Raw genomic sequence first — 17,605 nt, forward strand, 5'->3', positions numbered from 1 at the left:
CCCACGGTCGACTCCACACTATCCACATTCGGACCAAGAGGTTTGCTTTAGTTCAGTATATTTTGCCGTACGCACTTGTAATAACTGTTCAATTATAGGCGAGCTAAATTAGCGTTGTGATAGGACCCCACTGGAATTTGTTTAGCAACTTGCGGGAAAAGTTTGGAACGCATGCACTCGCTACAAAGTTGCAAACAACGTTTTTTTAATGGATGCTTCGGCTGTGAAGTTCAGAAAGGGGGCGCAGGCTGGGGTCGTAGGCTATCTGATCTGACTTTATAAACAGACAGTATCCTGTTGCGAGCAGAGTCAGCTGGCTCACCGAGGAGAGGACGGAGCTTCTTCTCGCTATTATTCGGATCTTTGTCCATTCCGGAGTAGGCCTAGGCATAATTGCTTCCGCGGGATAGCTAACACATTACGGGAGAAACTGTAATTCAACTTCAGGTCGGGATCTTCACGTCAGAATACCGCTTGACAGTGCTCTCTCTCCGCTGCCTGGACTGGACAGAAGCCTGGTAATCTTTTACTTTGAGAGTGACGAGGATTTGGATTTAATCCTTTCGTTTCAATTGTTTACTGTGTTTAACATTGTTTTTATTGGCTAGCCTACTTTTAATTTTATTTTGGACAGAACGTTTTTTTGTGACAGTTGTGGCTCGAATCTTAAATCAGATCATAGTTTATACACATTTTGTAATTTACTTCAAGATGGATAAATACGACGATTTGGATCTTGAGGCAAGTAAATTTTTAGAAGACCTCAATATGTATGAGGCATCTAGGGACGGGTTGTTCCGAATGAAGAGGGATGCAGGGAACAACTCCGACTTTGAAGAAACCAGGAGGGTTTTTGCCTCCAAAATGACAAAAATCCACATACAGAAACAGCAAGAGGAAATAGCCAAAAACAATTTGGCAGTGAGAATGAACGGGGGTCACAACAGAGCGACAGACAGCACGTTTTACACCAAAGACAGGCCGCCTATCAATAGCTACAGACAGGCAGGAGAAGCTGCGGCCAAGCCTCCCATACTCTCTGGCCCTATGCCAGGCACCGCCAGTGCGGCGAGTCAGTACGCGCCCTATGACGCTCTGAAACACCATTCACCCAGTCAACAGCCATACAGCTACGGAAACAATTACGATAACAAGGACCGTTTTGAGCCGCATTCTTACCACCACGCCTTGAGTCCCACCAGCCCAGGGAATGCACCCACACATGCTTCTGGTCACCCTGCCAGTCCCTCTGTCACTTGGGCCTCTTACTCTTCCAGCCCTGGTGGATCATCAGGGCTTATGTGCAGCCCACCTCAGCAGCCCCCACACCACTCACCATGTCCCTCCTTCTCCGACAGCCTACCATCTCCGAGCCTCACTAGACTGCACCAGAGCAAGGCTGCCCCTCTACTAGTGCGGCAGAGACCCCCCATGGTGGCTGGGGCTGCAGCAGACTGGATGCGGAGCTTGGGGAACCCAGAGCTGATTGCACCGCTCCCTCTGAGTGCCTTCACTGGCGGAGCTGAACTGTACCAGCATCTGTCTCCACAACCTGCCACTGTTACACCGCCAACAGGCCCTTACTCAGCAGCACCCTGCATGGCCCCAAGACCAAACGCCAACCAGGGAAATCTACGCCAGAACGGGCTCTCTCAGAGTCCTGTGGCTCTCACCCCCAGCCCCACCCCTGCTCAAGGGGCTGTCCCAACCCCACCTGTACACCCATCTGAGACAGCCCAGCCCAAAGCCACTACTGGAGCTTACTTCCCTGCCTCTGCCTCTCCCTCTGTAACCAGTGTCTCTAGAAGCTTTGGCCAGGGTCAAGGTATAGGCCAGGCACAGGGCAGGCAAGTGGCCATGGGGGTGGATGTGCCCTCTGGCCTAGACAGCCAGCTGTCCTCTGGTGGTGAGGCTTGCCAGCTCCAACACCAGCCCCAGTCTCTCAAACTGCCCTGCCAGACTCTCCATGTCCAGCCGGAGCAGGGGCCGTCTGCCGCCGAGATCAAATTAGAAGCCCTGACCAAGCGTCTGGAGAAGGAGATGGACGCCCAGCCCAAGGCAGACTACTTCGGTAAGCTTAATTTGACATTTTGATCGACCTGGTGTCTCTCTTTAATCAAATTCACTATTTCTCTGTGTGGGTCACAGTGCGAAAATGGCCCACTGTTCAAAACTTTTCACCTCATTCATTTAACCTTGTCTTTGTGTATGTGTTGATTTGCTCATACCAGATCAAGTGGAATAGTTGTGAGGGCATCCTAGAGGTAATTCTGTCTGTGTATGTTTATGATCATCATGGCAGATACTGTTGTTCAGTGTTGAACTCGACAGACAGACAGACAGACAGACAGACAGACAGACAGACAGACAGACAGACAGACAGACAGACAGACAGACAGACAGACAGACAGACAGACAGACAGACAGACAGACAGACAGACAGACAGACAGACAGACAGACAGACAGACAGACAGACAGACAGACAGACAGACAGACAGACAGACAGACAGACAGACAGACAGACAGACAGACAGACAGACAGACAGACAGACAGACAGACAGACAGACAGCGTTTAGCCCGAGGCCTTTCTTCTATTCTCTTCTCCGTCTTTTAGTCTAGATTGAATAATTGTCTAATTTGTTTCTTCTCGTTCTCCTTAAATCCTCCCGTCTGTGTATGTCACTGACTGCCACCAGCCCACCTACCTCTCAGCAATAATACACGTTTTAGTAGTTCCGACTGAGGCTCAGCCCAGGGCCAACCAGGAGAAGGTTGTCTTCTCCTCTCAGATGTAATAAGCCTGGTGGATTAAGTGGAGGACACATCAATAACAAAATTCATTAGTAACAGAATGCAGGCTGCTTTTTGTTAGATCAGCGCTGCGCTTTCGTCATTGTCTGTAAAACATCTATACTCTCCCCGATCACATCCGTTCTCTCCCCGATCACACCCGTTCTCTCCCGATCACATCCGTTCTCTCCCCAATCACATCCGTTCTCTCCCCGATCACACCCGTTCTCTCCCGATCACATCCGTTCTCTCCCCGATCACATCCGTTCTCTCCCGATCACATCCGTTCTCCCCGATAACATCCATTCCCTCCCCGATAACATCCGTTCTCTCCCCGATAACATCCGCTCCCTCCCCGATCACATCCGTTCTCTCCCAATAACATCCGTTCCCTCCCCCCCGATCACATCCATTCTCTCCCCGATCACATCCATTCTCTCCCCGATCTCCCCGATCACATCCGTTCTCTCCCAATAACATCCGTTCCCTCCCCCCCGATCACATCCATTCTCTCCCGATCACATCAGTTCTCTCCCCGATCACACCCGTTCTCTCCCCGATCACACCCGTTCTCTCCCCGATCACACCCGTTCTCTCCCCGATCACACCCGTTCTCTCCCCGATCACACGCGTTCTCTCCCCGATCACACGCGTTCTCTCCCCGATCACATCCCTTCTCTCCCCGATCACATCCCTTCTCTCCCCGATCACATACGTTCTCTCCCCGATCACATATGTTCTCTCCCCGATCACATCCGTTCTCTCCCCTCCCCGATCACATCCGTTCTCTCTCTCCCCGATCACACCCGTTCTCTCCCCGATCTCCCCGATCACAGCCGTTCTCTCCCCGATCACAGCCGTTCTCTCCCCGATCACAGCCGTTCTCTCAACGATCACATCCGTTCTCTCCCCTCCCCGATCACATCCGTTCTCTCTCTCCCCGATCACACCCGTTCTCTCCCGATCTCCCGATCACAGCCGTTCTCTCCCGATCACAGCCGTTCTCTCCCGATCACAGCCGTTCTCTCCCCGATCACAGCCGTTATCTCCCCGATCACCCCCGTTCTCTCCCCGATCACACCCGTTCTCTCCCCGATCACACCCGTTCTCTCCCCGATCACACCCGTTCTCTCCCGATAACATCCGTTCTCTCCCGATAACATCCGTTCTCTCCCCGATCACATCCGTTCTCTCCCGATCACATCCGTTCTCCCCGATAACATCCATTCCCTCCCCGATAACATCCGTTCTCTCCCCGATAACATCCGCTCCCTCCCCGATCACATCCGTTCTCTCCCAATAACATCCGTTCCCTCCCCCCCGATCACATCCATTCTCTCCCCGATCACATCCATTCTCTCCCCGATCTCCCCGATCACATCCGTTCTCTCCCAATAACATCCGTTCCCTCCCCCCCGATCACATCCATTCTCTCCCCGATCACATCAGTTCTCTCCCCGATCACACCCGTTCTCTCCCCGATCACACCCGTTCTCTCCCCGATCACACCCGTTCTCTCCCCGATCACACCCGTTCTCTCCCCGATCACACGCGTTCTCTCCCCGATCACACGCGTTCTCTCCCCGATCACATCCCTTCTCTCCCCGATCACATCCCTTCTCTCCCCGATCACATACGTTCTCTCCCCGATCACATATGTTCTCTCCCCGATCACATCCGTTCTCTCCCCTCCCCGATCACATCCGTTCTCTCTCTCCCCGATCACACCCGTTCTCTCCCCGATCTCCCCGATCACAGCCGTTCTCTCCCCGATCACAGCCGTTCTCTCCCCGATCACAGCCGTTCTCTCAACGATCACATCCGTTCTCTCCCCTCCCCGATCACATCCGTTCTCTCTCTCCCCGATCACACCCGTTCTCTCCCCGATCTCCCCGATCACAGCCGTTCTCTCCCCGATCACAGCCGTTCTCTCCCCGATCACAGCCGTTCTCTCCCCGATCACAGCCGTTATCTCCCCGATCACCCCCGTTCTCTCCCCGATCACACCCGTTCTCTCCCCGATCACACCCGTTCTCTCCCCGATCACACCCGTTCTCTCCCGATAACATCCGTTCTCTCCCGATAACATCCGTTCTCTCCCCGATCACATCCTTTCTCTCCCCGATCTCCCCGATCACATCCGTTCTCTCCCCGATCACATCAGTTCTCTCCCCGATCACATCCGTTCTCTCTCCGATCACATCCGTTCTGTCCCCGATCACATCCTTTCTCTCCCCGATCTCCCCGATCACATCCGTTCTCTCCCCGATCACATCAGTTCTCTCCCCGATCACATCCGTTCTCTCTCCGATCACATCCGTTCTGTCCCCGATCTCCCCGATCACATCCGTTCTCTCCCCGATCACATCGGTTCTCTCCCCGATCACACCCGTTCTCTCCCCGATCACACCCGTTCTCTCCCAGATCTCCCCGATCACACCCGTTCTCTCTCCGATCACACCCGTTCTCTCCCAGATCTCCCCGATCACATCCGTTCTCTCCCGATCACATCCGTTCTCTCCCCGATCACATCCGTTCTCTCCCCGATCACATCCGTAATCTCCCCGATCACAGCCGTTCTCTCCCCGATCACACCCGTTCTCTCCCCGATCACACCCGTTCTCTCCCGATAACATCCGTTCTCTCCCCGATCACATCCTTTCTCTCCCCGATCTCCCCGATCACATCCATTCTCTCCCCGATTACATCAGTTCTGTCCCGATCACATCAGTTCTCTCCCCGATCACATCCGTTCTCTCTCCGATCACATCCGTTCTGTCCCCGATCTCCCCGATCACATCGGTTCTCTCCCCGATCACATCGGTTCTCTCCCCGATCACACCCGTTCTCTCCCCGATCACACCCGTTCTCTCCCCGATCACACCCGTTCTCTCCCAGATCTCCCTGATCACATCCGTTCTCTCCCGATCACATCCGTTCTCTCCCGATCACATCCGTTCTCTCCCCGATCACATCCGTTCTCTCCCCGATCACATCCCTTCTCTCCCCGATCACATCCCTTCTCTCCACGATCTCCCCGATCACATGCGTTCTCTCCCCGATCACATGCGTTCTCTCCCCGATCACATGCGTTCTCTCCCCGATCACATCCGTTCTCTCCCGATAACATCCGTTCTCTCCCAGATCACATCCGTAATCTCCCCGATCACAGCCGTTCTCTCCCCGATCACACCCGTTCTCTCCCCGATCACACCCGTTCTCTCCCGATAACATCCGTTCTCTCCCCGATCACATCCTTTCTCTCCCCGATCTCCCCGATCACATCCATTCTCTCCCCGATTACATCAGTTCTGTCCCGATCACATCAGTTCTCTCCCCGATCACATCCGTTCTCTCCCCGATCACATCGGTTCTCTCCCCGATCACATCGGTTCTCTCCCCGATCACACCCGTTCTCTCCCCGATCACACCCGTTCTCTCCCCGATCACACCCGTTCTCTCCCCGATCACACCCGTTCTCTCCCAGATCTCCCTGATCACATCCGTTCTCTCCCGATCACATCCGTTCTCTCCCGATCACATCCGTTCTCTCCCCGATCACATCCGTTCTCTCCCCGATCACATCCGTTCTCTCCCCGATCACATCCCTTCTCTCCCCGATCACACCCGTTCTCTCCCCGATCACACCCGTTCTCTCCCCGATCACACCCGTTCTCTCCCCGATCACACCCGTTCTCTCCCCGATCACATCAGTTCTGTCCCGATCACATCAGTTCTCTCCCCGATCACATCCGTTCTCTCTCCGATCACATCCGTTCTGTCCCCGATCTCCCCGATCACATCCGTTCTCTCCCCGATCACACCCGTTCTCTCCCCGATCACACCCGTTCTCTCCCCGATCACACCCGTTCTCTCCCCGATCACACCTGTTCTCTCCCCGATCACACCCGTTCTCTCCCCGATCACACCCGTTCTCTCTCCCGATCACATCCGTTATCTCCGTTCTCTCCCCGATCACATCCGTTCTCTCCCCGATCACATCCGTTCTCTCCCCGATCACAGCCGTTCTCTCCCCGATCACAGCCGTTCTCTCCCCGATCACAGCCGTTCTCTCCCGATCACAGCCGTTCTCTCCCGATCCACCCGTTCTCTCCCGATCACACCCGTTCTCTCCCGATCACACCCGTTCTCTCCCCGATCACACCCGTTCTCTCTCCCGATCACATCCGTTATCTCCGTTCTCTCCCCGATCACATCCGTTCTCTCCCCGATCACAGCCGTTCTCTCCCCGATCACAGCCGTTCTCTCCCCGATCACAGCCGTTCTCTCCCCGATCACACCCGTTCTCTCCCCGATCACACCCGTTCTCTCCCCGATCACACCCGTTCTCTCCCGATAACATCCGTTCTCTCCCCGATCACATCCGTTCTCTCCCGATAACATCCGTTCTCTCCACGATCACATCCGTTCTCTCTCCGATCACATCCGTTCTGTCCCCGATCTCCCCGATCACATCAGTTCTCTCCCCGATCACACCCGTTCTCTCCCCGATCACACCCGTTCTCTCCCCGATCACAGCCGTTCTCTCCCCGATCACACCCGTTCTCTCCCCGATCACACCCGTTCTCTCCCGATAACATCCGTTCTCTCCCCGATCACATCCGTTCTCTCCCGATAACATCCGTTCTCTCCACGATCACATCCGTTCTCTCTCCTATCACACCCGTTCTCTCCCCGATCACACCCGTTCTCTCCCGATAACATCCGTTCTCTCCCCGATCACATCCGTTCTCTCCCCTCTCCCCGATCACATCCGTTCTCTCCCTGATCTCCCCGATCACAGCCGTTCTCTCCCCGATCACAGCCGTTCTCTCCCCGATCACAGCCTTTCTCTCCCCGATCACAGCCGTTCTCTCCCCGATCACAGCCGTTCTCTCCCCGATCACAGCCGTTCTCTCCCCGATCACACCCGTTCTCTCCCCGATCACACCCGTTCTCTCCCCGATCACACCCGTTCTCTCCCAGATCTCCCTGATCACATCCGTTCTCTCCCGATCACATCCGTTCTCTCCCGATCACATCCGTTCTCTCCCCGATCACATCCGTTCTCTCCCCGATCACATCCGTTCTCTCCCCGATCACATCCCTTCTCTCCCCGATCACATCCCTTCTCTCCCCGATCACACCCGTTCTCTCCCCGATCACACCCGTTCTCTCCCGGATCACACCCGTTCTCTCCCGATAACATCCGTTCTCTCCCCGATCACACCCGTTCTCTCCCCGATCACATCAGTTCTGTCCCGATCACATCAGTTCTCTCCCCGATCACATCCGTTCTCTCTCCGATCACATCCGTTCTGTCCCCGATCTCCCCGATCACATCCGTTCTCTCCCCGATCACACCCGTTCTCTCCCCGATCACACCCGTTCTCTCCCCGATCACACCCGTTCTCTCCCGATCACACCCGTTCTCTCCCCGATCACCCGTTCTCTCCCCGATCACACCCGTTCTCTCTCCCGATCACATCCGTTATCTCCGTTCTCTCCCCGATCACATCCGTTCTCTCCCCGATCACAGCCGTTCTCTCCCCGATCACAGCCGTTCTCTCCCCGATCACAGCCGTTCTCTCCCCGATCACAGCCGTTCTCTCCCCGATCACACCCGTTCTCTCCCCGATCACACCCGTTCTCTCCCCGATCACACCCGTTCTCTCCCCGATCACACCCGTTCTCTCTCCCGATCACATCCGTTATCTCCGTTCTCTCCCCGATCACATCCGTTCTCTCCCCGATCACAGCCGTTCTCTCCCCGATCACAGCCGTTCTCTCCCCGATCACAGCCGTTCTCTCCCCGATCACACCCGTTCTCTCCCGATCACACCCGTTCTCTCCCCGATCACACCCGTTCTCTCCCGATAACATCCGTTCTCTCCCCGATCACATCCGTTCTCTCCCGATAACATCCGTTCTCTCCACGATCACATCCGTTCTCTCTCCGATCACATCCGTTCTGTCCCCGATCTCCCCGATCACATCAGTTCTCTCCCCGATCACACCCGTTCTCTCCCCGATCACACCCGTTCTCTCCCCGATCACAGCCGTTCTCTCCCCGATCACACCCGTTCTCTCCCCGATCACACCCGTTCTCTCCCGATAACATCCGTTCTCTCCCCGATCACATCCGTTCTCTCCCGATAACATCCGTTCTCTCCACGATCACATCCGTTCTCTCTCCTATCACACCCGTTCTCTCCCCGATCACACCCGTTCTCTCCCGATAACATCCGTTCTCTCCCCGATCACATCCGTTCTCTCCCCTCTCCCCGATCACATCCGTTCTCTCCCTGATCTCCCCGATCACAGCCGTTCTCTCCCCGATCACAGCCGTTCTCTCCCCGATCACAGCCTTTCTCTCCCCGATCACAGCCGTTCTCTCCCCGATCACAGCCGTTCTCTCCCCGATCACAGCCGTTCTCTCCCCGATCACACCCGTTCTCTCCCGATAACATCCGTTCTCTCCCCGATCACATCCTTTCTCTCCCCGATCTCCCCGATCACATCAGTTCTGTCCCCGATCACATCCGTTCTCTCCCCGATCACATCCGTTCTCTCTCCGATCACATCCGCTCTGTCCCCGATCTCCCCGATCACACCTGTTCTCTCCCCGATCACACCCGTTCTCTCCCCGATCACACCCGTTCTCTCCCCGATCACACCCGTTCTCTCCCAGTTCTCCCCGATCACATCCGTTCTCTCCCGATCACATCCGTTCTCTCCCCGATCACATCCGTTCTCTCCCCGATCACACCCCTTCTCTCTCCGATCACATCCGTTCTCTTCCCGATCACATCTGTTCTCTCCCCGATCACATCCGTTTTCTCCCCGATCACATCCATTCTCTTGTCATGTGTTTGGCTGTTTGACTCAGTCTTTCCAAATAATATCACATGGCCGAGCACAGACCCAGGCTTGCACATTCTTGCTCTCAACCGCCATGTGCAATCACGCACACACACATGCATCCATATACACACAAAGGCACACAGGCACACAGGCACACACACACACCCACCTTTTGTACGCAGCCACAGTCTGGGGAATACAGACAATGACAACTGAATAACAGCACCTGTTAGTGTTTTTCCATGTAGCCTGTAGCTGCCCTAGGATGCATGACATCAGTCTCTTGTGTAGTTTAGTTTAAGTACAGATGAATATATAACTGGTTCCGAGTAAATTTACACTCTTTCCTTTTAATGCAGAAATAACTATTGAATATAACATTTGTGCCCAATGTGTGCAACAGGAGAAGTGGAAGTGAAAGAGCACATGTTTTGGTGGGGCTGATCAACAGATGAGAAAAGCATTGAGGAATAAAGAAAGAGGAAAAGGAGAGAGTGAGAGAGACAGAGGTAGGGCAGGAGGAGAAAAAGAGGTAGGGCAGGAGGAGAAAAAGAGGTAGGGCAGGAGGAGAAAAAGAGGTAGGGCAGGAGGAGAAAAAGAGGTAGGGCAGGAGGAGAAAAAGAGGTAGGGCAGGAGGAGAAGAGAGAAAGAGGTAGGGCAGGAGGAAAAAAAGAGGTAGCGCAGGAGGAGAAAAAGAGGCAGGGCAGGAGGAGAAGAGAGAAAGAGGTAGGGCAGGAGAAGAGAGAAAGAGTTAGGGCAGGAGGAGAAAAAAAGAGGTAGGGCAGGAGGAGAAAAAAAGAGGTAGGGCAGGAGGAGAAAAAAAGAGGTAGGGCAGGAGGAGAAAAAGAGGTAGGGCAGGGGGAGAAGAGAGAAAGAGGTAGGGCAGGAGAAGAGAGAAAGAGGTAGGGCAGGGGGAGGAGAGAGAAAGAGGTAGGGCAGGGGGAGGAGAGAGAAAGAGGTAGGGCAGGGGGAGAAGAGAGAAAGAGGTAGGGCAGGAGAAGAGAGAAAGAGGTAGGGCAGGAGGAGAAAAAGAGGTAGGGCAGGGGGAGAAGAGAGAAAGAGGTAGGGCAGGAGAAGAGAGAAAGAGGTAGGGCAGGGGGAGGAGAGAGAAAGAGGTAGGGCAGGGGGAGAAGAGAGAAAGAGGTAGGGCAGGAGAAGAGAGAAAGAGGTAGGGCAGGAGGAGAAAAAGAGGTAGGGCAGGGGGAGAAGAGAGAAAGAGGTAGGGCAGGAGAAGAGAGAAAGAGGTAGGGCAGGAGGAGAAGAGAGAAAGAGGTAGGGCAGGAGGAGAAAAAAGGTAGGGTAGGAGGAGAAGAGAGAAAGAGGTAGGGCAGGAGGAGAAAAAGAGGTAGGGCAGGAGGAGAAAAAGAGGTAGGGCAGGAGGAGAAAAATAGGTAGGGCAGGAGGAGAAAAATAGGTAGGGCAGGAGGAGAAAAAGAGGTAGGGCAGGAGGAGAAAAATAGGTAGGGCAGGAGGAGAGAATAGGTAGGGCAGGAGGAGAGAAAGAGGTAGGGCAGGAGGAGAAGAGAGAAAGAGGTAGGGCAGGAGGAGAAAAAAGGTAGGGTAGGAGGAGAAAAATGGGTAGGGCAGGAGGAGAAAAAAGAGGTAGGGCAGGAGGAGAAAAATAGGTAGGGCAGGAGGAGAAAAATAGGTAGGGCAGGAGGAGAAAAATGGGTAGGGCAGGAGGAGAAAAATGGGTAGGGCGGGAGGAGAAAAAGAGGTAGGGCAGGAGGAGAAAAATAGGTAGGGCAGGAGGAGAAAAATAGGTAGGGCAGGAGGAGAAAAATAGGTAGGGCAGGAGGAGAAGAGAAAAATAGGTAGGGCAGGAGGAGAAGAGAAAAAGAGGTAGGGCAGGAGAAGAGAGAAAGAGTTAGGGCAGGAGGAGCAAAAAAGAGGTAAGGCAGGAGGAGAAAAAGAGGTAGGGCAGAAGGAGAAAAAGAGGTAGGGCAGAAGGAGAAAAAGAGGTAGCACAGGAGGAGAAAAAAAGGTAGGGCAGAAAGAGAAGAGAGAAAGAGGTAGGGCAGGAGGAGAAGAGAGAAAGAGGTAGGGCAGGAGGAGAAGAGAGAAAGAGATAGCGCAGGAGGAGAAGAGAGAAAGAGGTAGCGCAGGAGGAGAAGAGAGAAAGAGGTAGCGCAGGAGGAGAAGAGAGAAAGAGGTAGCGCAGGAGGAGAAGAGAGAAAGAGGTAGCGCAGGAGGAGAAGAGAGAAAGAGGTAGGGCAGAAAGAGAAGAGAGAAAGAGGTAGCGCAGGAGGAGAAGAGAGAAAGAGGTAGGGCAGAAAGAGAGGAGAGAAAGAGGTAGCGCAGGAGGAGAAGAGAGAAAGAGGTAGCGCAGGAGGAGAAGAGAGAAAGAGGTAGCGCAGGAGGAGAAGAGAGAAAGAGGTAGCGCAGGAGGAGAAGAGAGAAAGAGGTAGCGCAGGAGGAGAAGAGAGAAAGAGGTAGGGCAGGAGGAGGAATTCAACCGGTCAGAAGAAATAGATTCGTAAATGGCCCAAGAGCATTGCTTTCTGCTCCTTTTATTAAGCTCGTGCCACGCAGCACACAGTTTGTGGGCTCTCTTCGAGTTGTTATCTGGAAATAAGGGAGAGAAAATAAGTGCTTGGCTGTCTTTCCCCCAGCTATACTGCTGTACTGTTGTACTGTACCAGACCTGTACTCTGTGTGCAGATAGAAACGGCTGACAAGGTGTTTATGACTCTGCTCTGAGAGCCCAGTTCCAGGCTAGTCTTGTTACTCACACTGACACGGTACCCATGTAAAATATGCGTACAGTATACTATGTCCTGTAGGTAAGGCCAGGAGTTTTTCCTCCTCACCAAATGACCCTTTCAGGAAAAAGTACAGATGCTAGTTGTCATAGGTTATGACAAGGTTCTAACTCCTTGTCCTAAGTATGTACTACCATGTATGTATAGTCATTAAGGCTTGTGTGCGAATGACAATGTTGATTTGGGATTAAGTTTAGTTCACATGGATGCTTGGGTTCGGCATGTTGAGGCAAGGGCAGTCATCAGAACGGGACGTCCAGCCGAGAGAGTGCGAGAGAGAGGAACAACGAGAGAGAGAGCGGAACAACGAGAGAGAGAGAGCGGAACAACGAGAGAGAGAGAGCGGAACAACGAGAGAGAGAGAGCGGAACAACGAGAGAGAGAGGAACAACGAGAAAGAGAGAGCGGAACAACGAGAGAGAGAGAGAGCGGAACAACGAGAAAGAGAGAGCGGAACAACGAGAGAGAGAGAGCGGAACAACGAGAGAGAGAGAGCGGAACAACGAGAGAGAGCGGAACAACGAGAGAGAGAGAGCGGAACAACGAGAGAGAGAGAGCGGAACAACGAGAGAGAGAGAGCGGAACAACGAGAGAGAGAGGAACAACGAGAAAGAGAGAGCGGAACAACGAGAGAGAGAGAGAGCGGAACAACGAGAAAGAGAGAGCGGAACAACGAGAGAGAGAGAGCGGAACAACGAGAGAGAGAGAGCGGAACAACGAGAGAGAGAGGAACAACGAGAGAGAGAGGAACAACGAGAGAGAGAGAGAGGAACAACGAGAGAGAGAGAGCGGAACAACGAGAGAGAGAGAGCGGAACAACGAGAGAGAGAGGAACAACGAGAGAGAGAGGAACAACGAGAAAGAGAGAGAGAGAGGAACAACGAGAGAGAGAGAGGAACAATGAGAGGGAGAAGAACAACGAGAGAGCGAGGGAAAAAACGAGAGAGAGGGAGAAGAACAACAAGAGACAGAAGAACAACGAGAGAGAGCGGAACAACGAGAGAGAGAGGAACAACGAGAGAGAGGAACAACGAGAGAGAGGAACAACGAGAGAGAGAGGAACAACGAGAGAGAGAGGAACAACGAGAGAGAGTGGAACAACGAGAGAGAGTGGAACAACGAGAGAGAGAAGAGCAACGAGAGAGAGAGAGGGACAACGAGGGAGAGAGAGAGAGAGGAACAACGAGAGAGAGAAGAGCAATGAGAGAGAGAGAGGAACAACGAGAGAGAGAGGAACAACGAGAGAGAGAGGAACAACGAGAGAGAGAGGAACAACGAGAGAGAGAGGAACAACGAGAGAGAGAGGAACAACGAGAGAGAGAACAACAACGAGAGGGAGAAAAACAATGAGAGAGAAAGAGCAACAACGAGAGAGAGAGAGGAACAACGAGAGAGAGAGGAACAACGAGAGAGAGAGGAACAACGAGAGAGAGAGAGCGGAACAACGAGAGAGAGAAGAGCAACGAGAGAGAGAGAGAGGAACAACGAGAGAGAGAGAGCGGAACAACGAGAGAGAGAAGAGCAACGAGAGAGAGAGGAACAACGAGAGAGAGAGAGGAACAACGAGAGAGAGAGAGAGAGAGAGAGAGGAACAACGAGAGAGAGGAACAACGAGAGAGGAACAACGAGAGAGAGAAGAACAATGAGAGAGAAGAACAATGAGAGAGAGAAGAACAACGAGAGTGAGAAGAACAACGAGAGTGAGAAGAACAACGAGAGTGAGAAGAACAACGAGAGAGAGAAGAACAACGAGAGAGAGAAAAACAACGAGAGAGAGAAGAACCATGAGATAGAGAAGAACCATGAGAGAGAGAGGAACAACGAGAGAGAGAAGAACAACGAGCGAGAGAAGAACAACGAGAGAGAGAAGAACAACGAGAGAGAGAAGAACAACGAGAGAGAGAAGAACAACGAGAGAGAGAGAGGAACAACGAGAGAGAGAAGAACAACGAGAGAGAGAAGAACAACGAGAGAGAGAAGAACAACGAGAGAGAGAGAAGAACAACGAGAGAGAGAGAGGAACAATGAGAAAGAGAGAGGAACAATGAGAGAGAGAAGAACAACGAGAGAGAGAGGAACAATGAGAGAGTGAGAAGAACAACGAGAGTGAGAAGAACAACGAGAGAGAGAAGAACAACGAGAGAGAGAAAAACAACGAGAGAGAGAAGAACCATGAGATAGAGAAGAACCATGAGAGAGAGAGGAACAACGAGAGAGAGAAGAACAACGAGCGAGAGAAGAACAACGAGAGAGAGAAGAACAACGAGAGAGAGAAGAACAACGAGAGAGAGAAGAACAACGAGAGAGAGAGAGGAACAACGAGAGAGAGAAGAACAACGAGAGAGAGAAGAACAACGAGAGAGAGAAGAACAACGAGAGAGAGAGAAGAACAACGAGAGAGAGAGAGGAACAATGAGAAAGAGAGAGGAACAATGAGAGAGAGAAGAACAACGAGAGAGAGAGGAACAATGAGAGAGTGAGAAGAACAACGAGAGAGAGAAGAACAACGAGAGAGAGAAGAACAACGAGAGAGAGAAGAACAACGAGAGAGAGAAGAACAACGAGAGAGAGAAGAACGAGAGAGAGAGGAACAATGAGAGAGAGAGGAACAATGAGAGAGAGAAGAACAATGAGAGAGAGAAGAACAATGAGAGAGAGAGGAACAATGAGAGAGAGAGGAACAAAGAGAAGGAGAGGAACACATAGCGTGCACTTGTCCAGCGGTCATAAAGCATCTCACTGCCGCCTCGTAAAAGGAATTTCCTGCAGGATCGAGGAACGTCAGTCCGGATTGTAATTCCCGTCCCAGCCCCTCAGAGTCCACTCCTTCAGTATGTAAGGGAAGATGTTCTGGGGCATGTCGCTGTCATGCTGAACACACCCACACAGATTCATAAGCACACATGTTAACATATTATAGAGATTCCTATGGGGGGCCGCAGTGGAAGATGGTAGAACCTTTGTGTATGACAGTACTGTAATGCTGACACACTCACAGCACACACACCCAGCACACACTCATTTTCTGCGTCATGCTGTCGTGCCAGAAAATAGCCTGCGTGACGGCCAGATGCAGTTCCTGGCCTGGTCTACATACTGAACTGAAAGAGAAGCTCCATCCCTGACCTGCTTTTTCCACTGAAAGGAGAGGAGTATTCTCTCAGCCTGAACCGTAGGTCTGGATGCTCAAAGAGAAAGCAATGCAGAAGCAGAAGCACAGTGGCTAGGAGAAACTCCCTAGAAAGCAGGATCCTAGAAACCTAGAGAGGAACCAGGCTCCGAGGGGGGGCTGTGTCGGGTGAAGATTATGGTACATGGTCATTTAGGCCAGATTGTGTTGAGTTACTCCTATCTAACAAGCTAAACTATGGCTAAATGCAGAACCATAATACTATGGGAATTATGTTCTATTCCAGGGTTATCAGTTCAATATTTGGTGTCATTTATTAAAGGATTGCCTCATTTGTATGATACAGTATATTATTGACCAGTGTGACTATAGAGTATTAAGTATGTAAGTCATATTTACACTGGGGGCATATACCTAGTGATTTAGTAGGTTCATGTAAAAGGGAGATTAGTGTGGCCATCCTAAAGGCTCATATGGGTCACCTCCAAAATGATACCCTATTGCCTATTTAGTGCACTACTTGTGACCAGGGCCCATATAGTAGTGCACTGTATAGGGGAAAAGGTGCCATTTCAGATCCATGCCAAGTGAGTTCCAGACAGCTAGGGCTGGGGTCTCAAATCATATACACTCTGCTCTGATTGGCAGAGCTGCAGCTGGATGTTCTGGGAAACTGAAACTGAGTGCCTCTGCACCAGGGGAACACAGAGGAATGTCTGGAGGACGGGACGGGGCTGAGGAATATAAAGAGCGGGTGGTGAACACACTTAGTTTCATAAATTATTAGATTAACAGAAGGTACTTCGGGTTAATTTATAGAACCTTTTGTTGCGTCTTTGGCTGTGAGAGAGAGAGGGAGGGAGGTAGAGCAGGGAAAGAGAGGCAGAGAGGAGAGCAGATTTATGGGTGAGAGGTCAGACAGGAAGGGTGGGTGGTGGGACAGGACAGAGGGTGGAGCCCCCCCCCCCCCCACACACACACAGATAGTAGAGGTTGAGTGCTTTGTATTGTGTTGTGATTAAGGATGGCTTTCTCCTATCAGGCTGTTGTCTGTCTGTAGACTGGACAGTTTACCTTAACTCTTCCCAGGGTGTCTTGGCTTCTGCTTTGGCACTCAATCTGTACCCCTTCCTGCAGGAAGCCTGTGTGTGTGTGTGTGTGTGTGTGTGTGTGTGTGTGTGTGTGTGTGTGTGTGTGTGTGTGTGTGTGTGTGTGTGTGTGTGTGTGTGTGTGTGTGTGTGTGTGTGTGTGTGTGTGTGTGTGTGTGTGTGTGTGTGTGTGCATCTCTCTCTCTCTCCTCCCTCTTTATCTCTCTCTGTCTGGGCCTGGGGCATTGCTTCATTGTTTGATTGGTTGTATTAGTAAATGTGTGTTAGTGTAGTGAGAGAATGTTTTTGTGATGTTGGGCTGTTGTTTTGGGTTAGACCAGTGTTGATGTGATTTCATAATGTAATTAGCCTTGGATTCTAATACTTCCATATGATACACACACACAAAAACTAGTACTACTATAAGGACTATTACTAAGTGCAGTAGTCTTATTTGGCTTCTAACATGACAAGTCAACTACCATAATATCAAGTTCCTGTCAGAGATTGTGGAGGTTTATAAAGAGGCTTGTTGTGAGCCATTGGGAAGCAGTAGAGGCAGACATTTTGACAGCTGGGCTGTGAGGGGGAGGATGGGGGGTGAAGTTTTGGCTCTGTGTTTTGGTTCCATTCCCCCCTCACCCATGCCCTCATAACCGTTAAAGAAAGCACTCCCCTATAAAATCACAGGGGTTTTGGAATATGGGACTGTAATCAGGGAGGAAAATGTTGCTTCTTTACCTAAGAATGTTTGTCCTAAACAGGAACCACTTGGTTTGGTTGTTTATGTATCCCTCTTACTTTTCAGTGCATTTTACAGTTTCAATGGCATGTGCATTACAAACACCAGCTGTGACTTTCAACTCTGGTGGAATATCATGCAATTCTCTGTTTTGAAATTTCACCAAGTAAAACCAAAGTTGAGCTGAACAAACCCAACCCTGTTGAGTCCATACAGTCGAACTGTCT

The 17,605-nt window shown here is 51.9% G+C and overlaps 1 protein-coding gene across 1 annotated transcript in view; it reads left to right on the forward strand.

Annotated features, from left to right (window-relative positions):
- The window catches only part of LOC123997935 (Wilms tumor protein 1-interacting protein-like), a 41,266-nt gene continuing 23,661 nt past the window's right edge, over positions 1–17,605 (forward strand). Inside the window, exon 1 of the mRNA XM_046302668.1 lies at positions 1–2,071. Within this exon, the coding sequence (XP_046158624.1) occupies positions 712–2,071 (1,360 nt within the window). The 5' untranslated portion in view covers positions 1–711. The remainder of the gene's footprint in view (positions 2,072–17,605) is intronic.

Source organism: Oncorhynchus gorbuscha, linkage group LG15, assembly GCF_021184085.1.
Source record: "Oncorhynchus gorbuscha isolate QuinsamMale2020 ecotype Even-year linkage group LG15, OgorEven_v1.0, whole genome shotgun sequence".
Taxonomy (NCBI): Eukaryota; Metazoa; Chordata; class Actinopteri; order Salmoniformes; family Salmonidae; genus Oncorhynchus; species Oncorhynchus gorbuscha.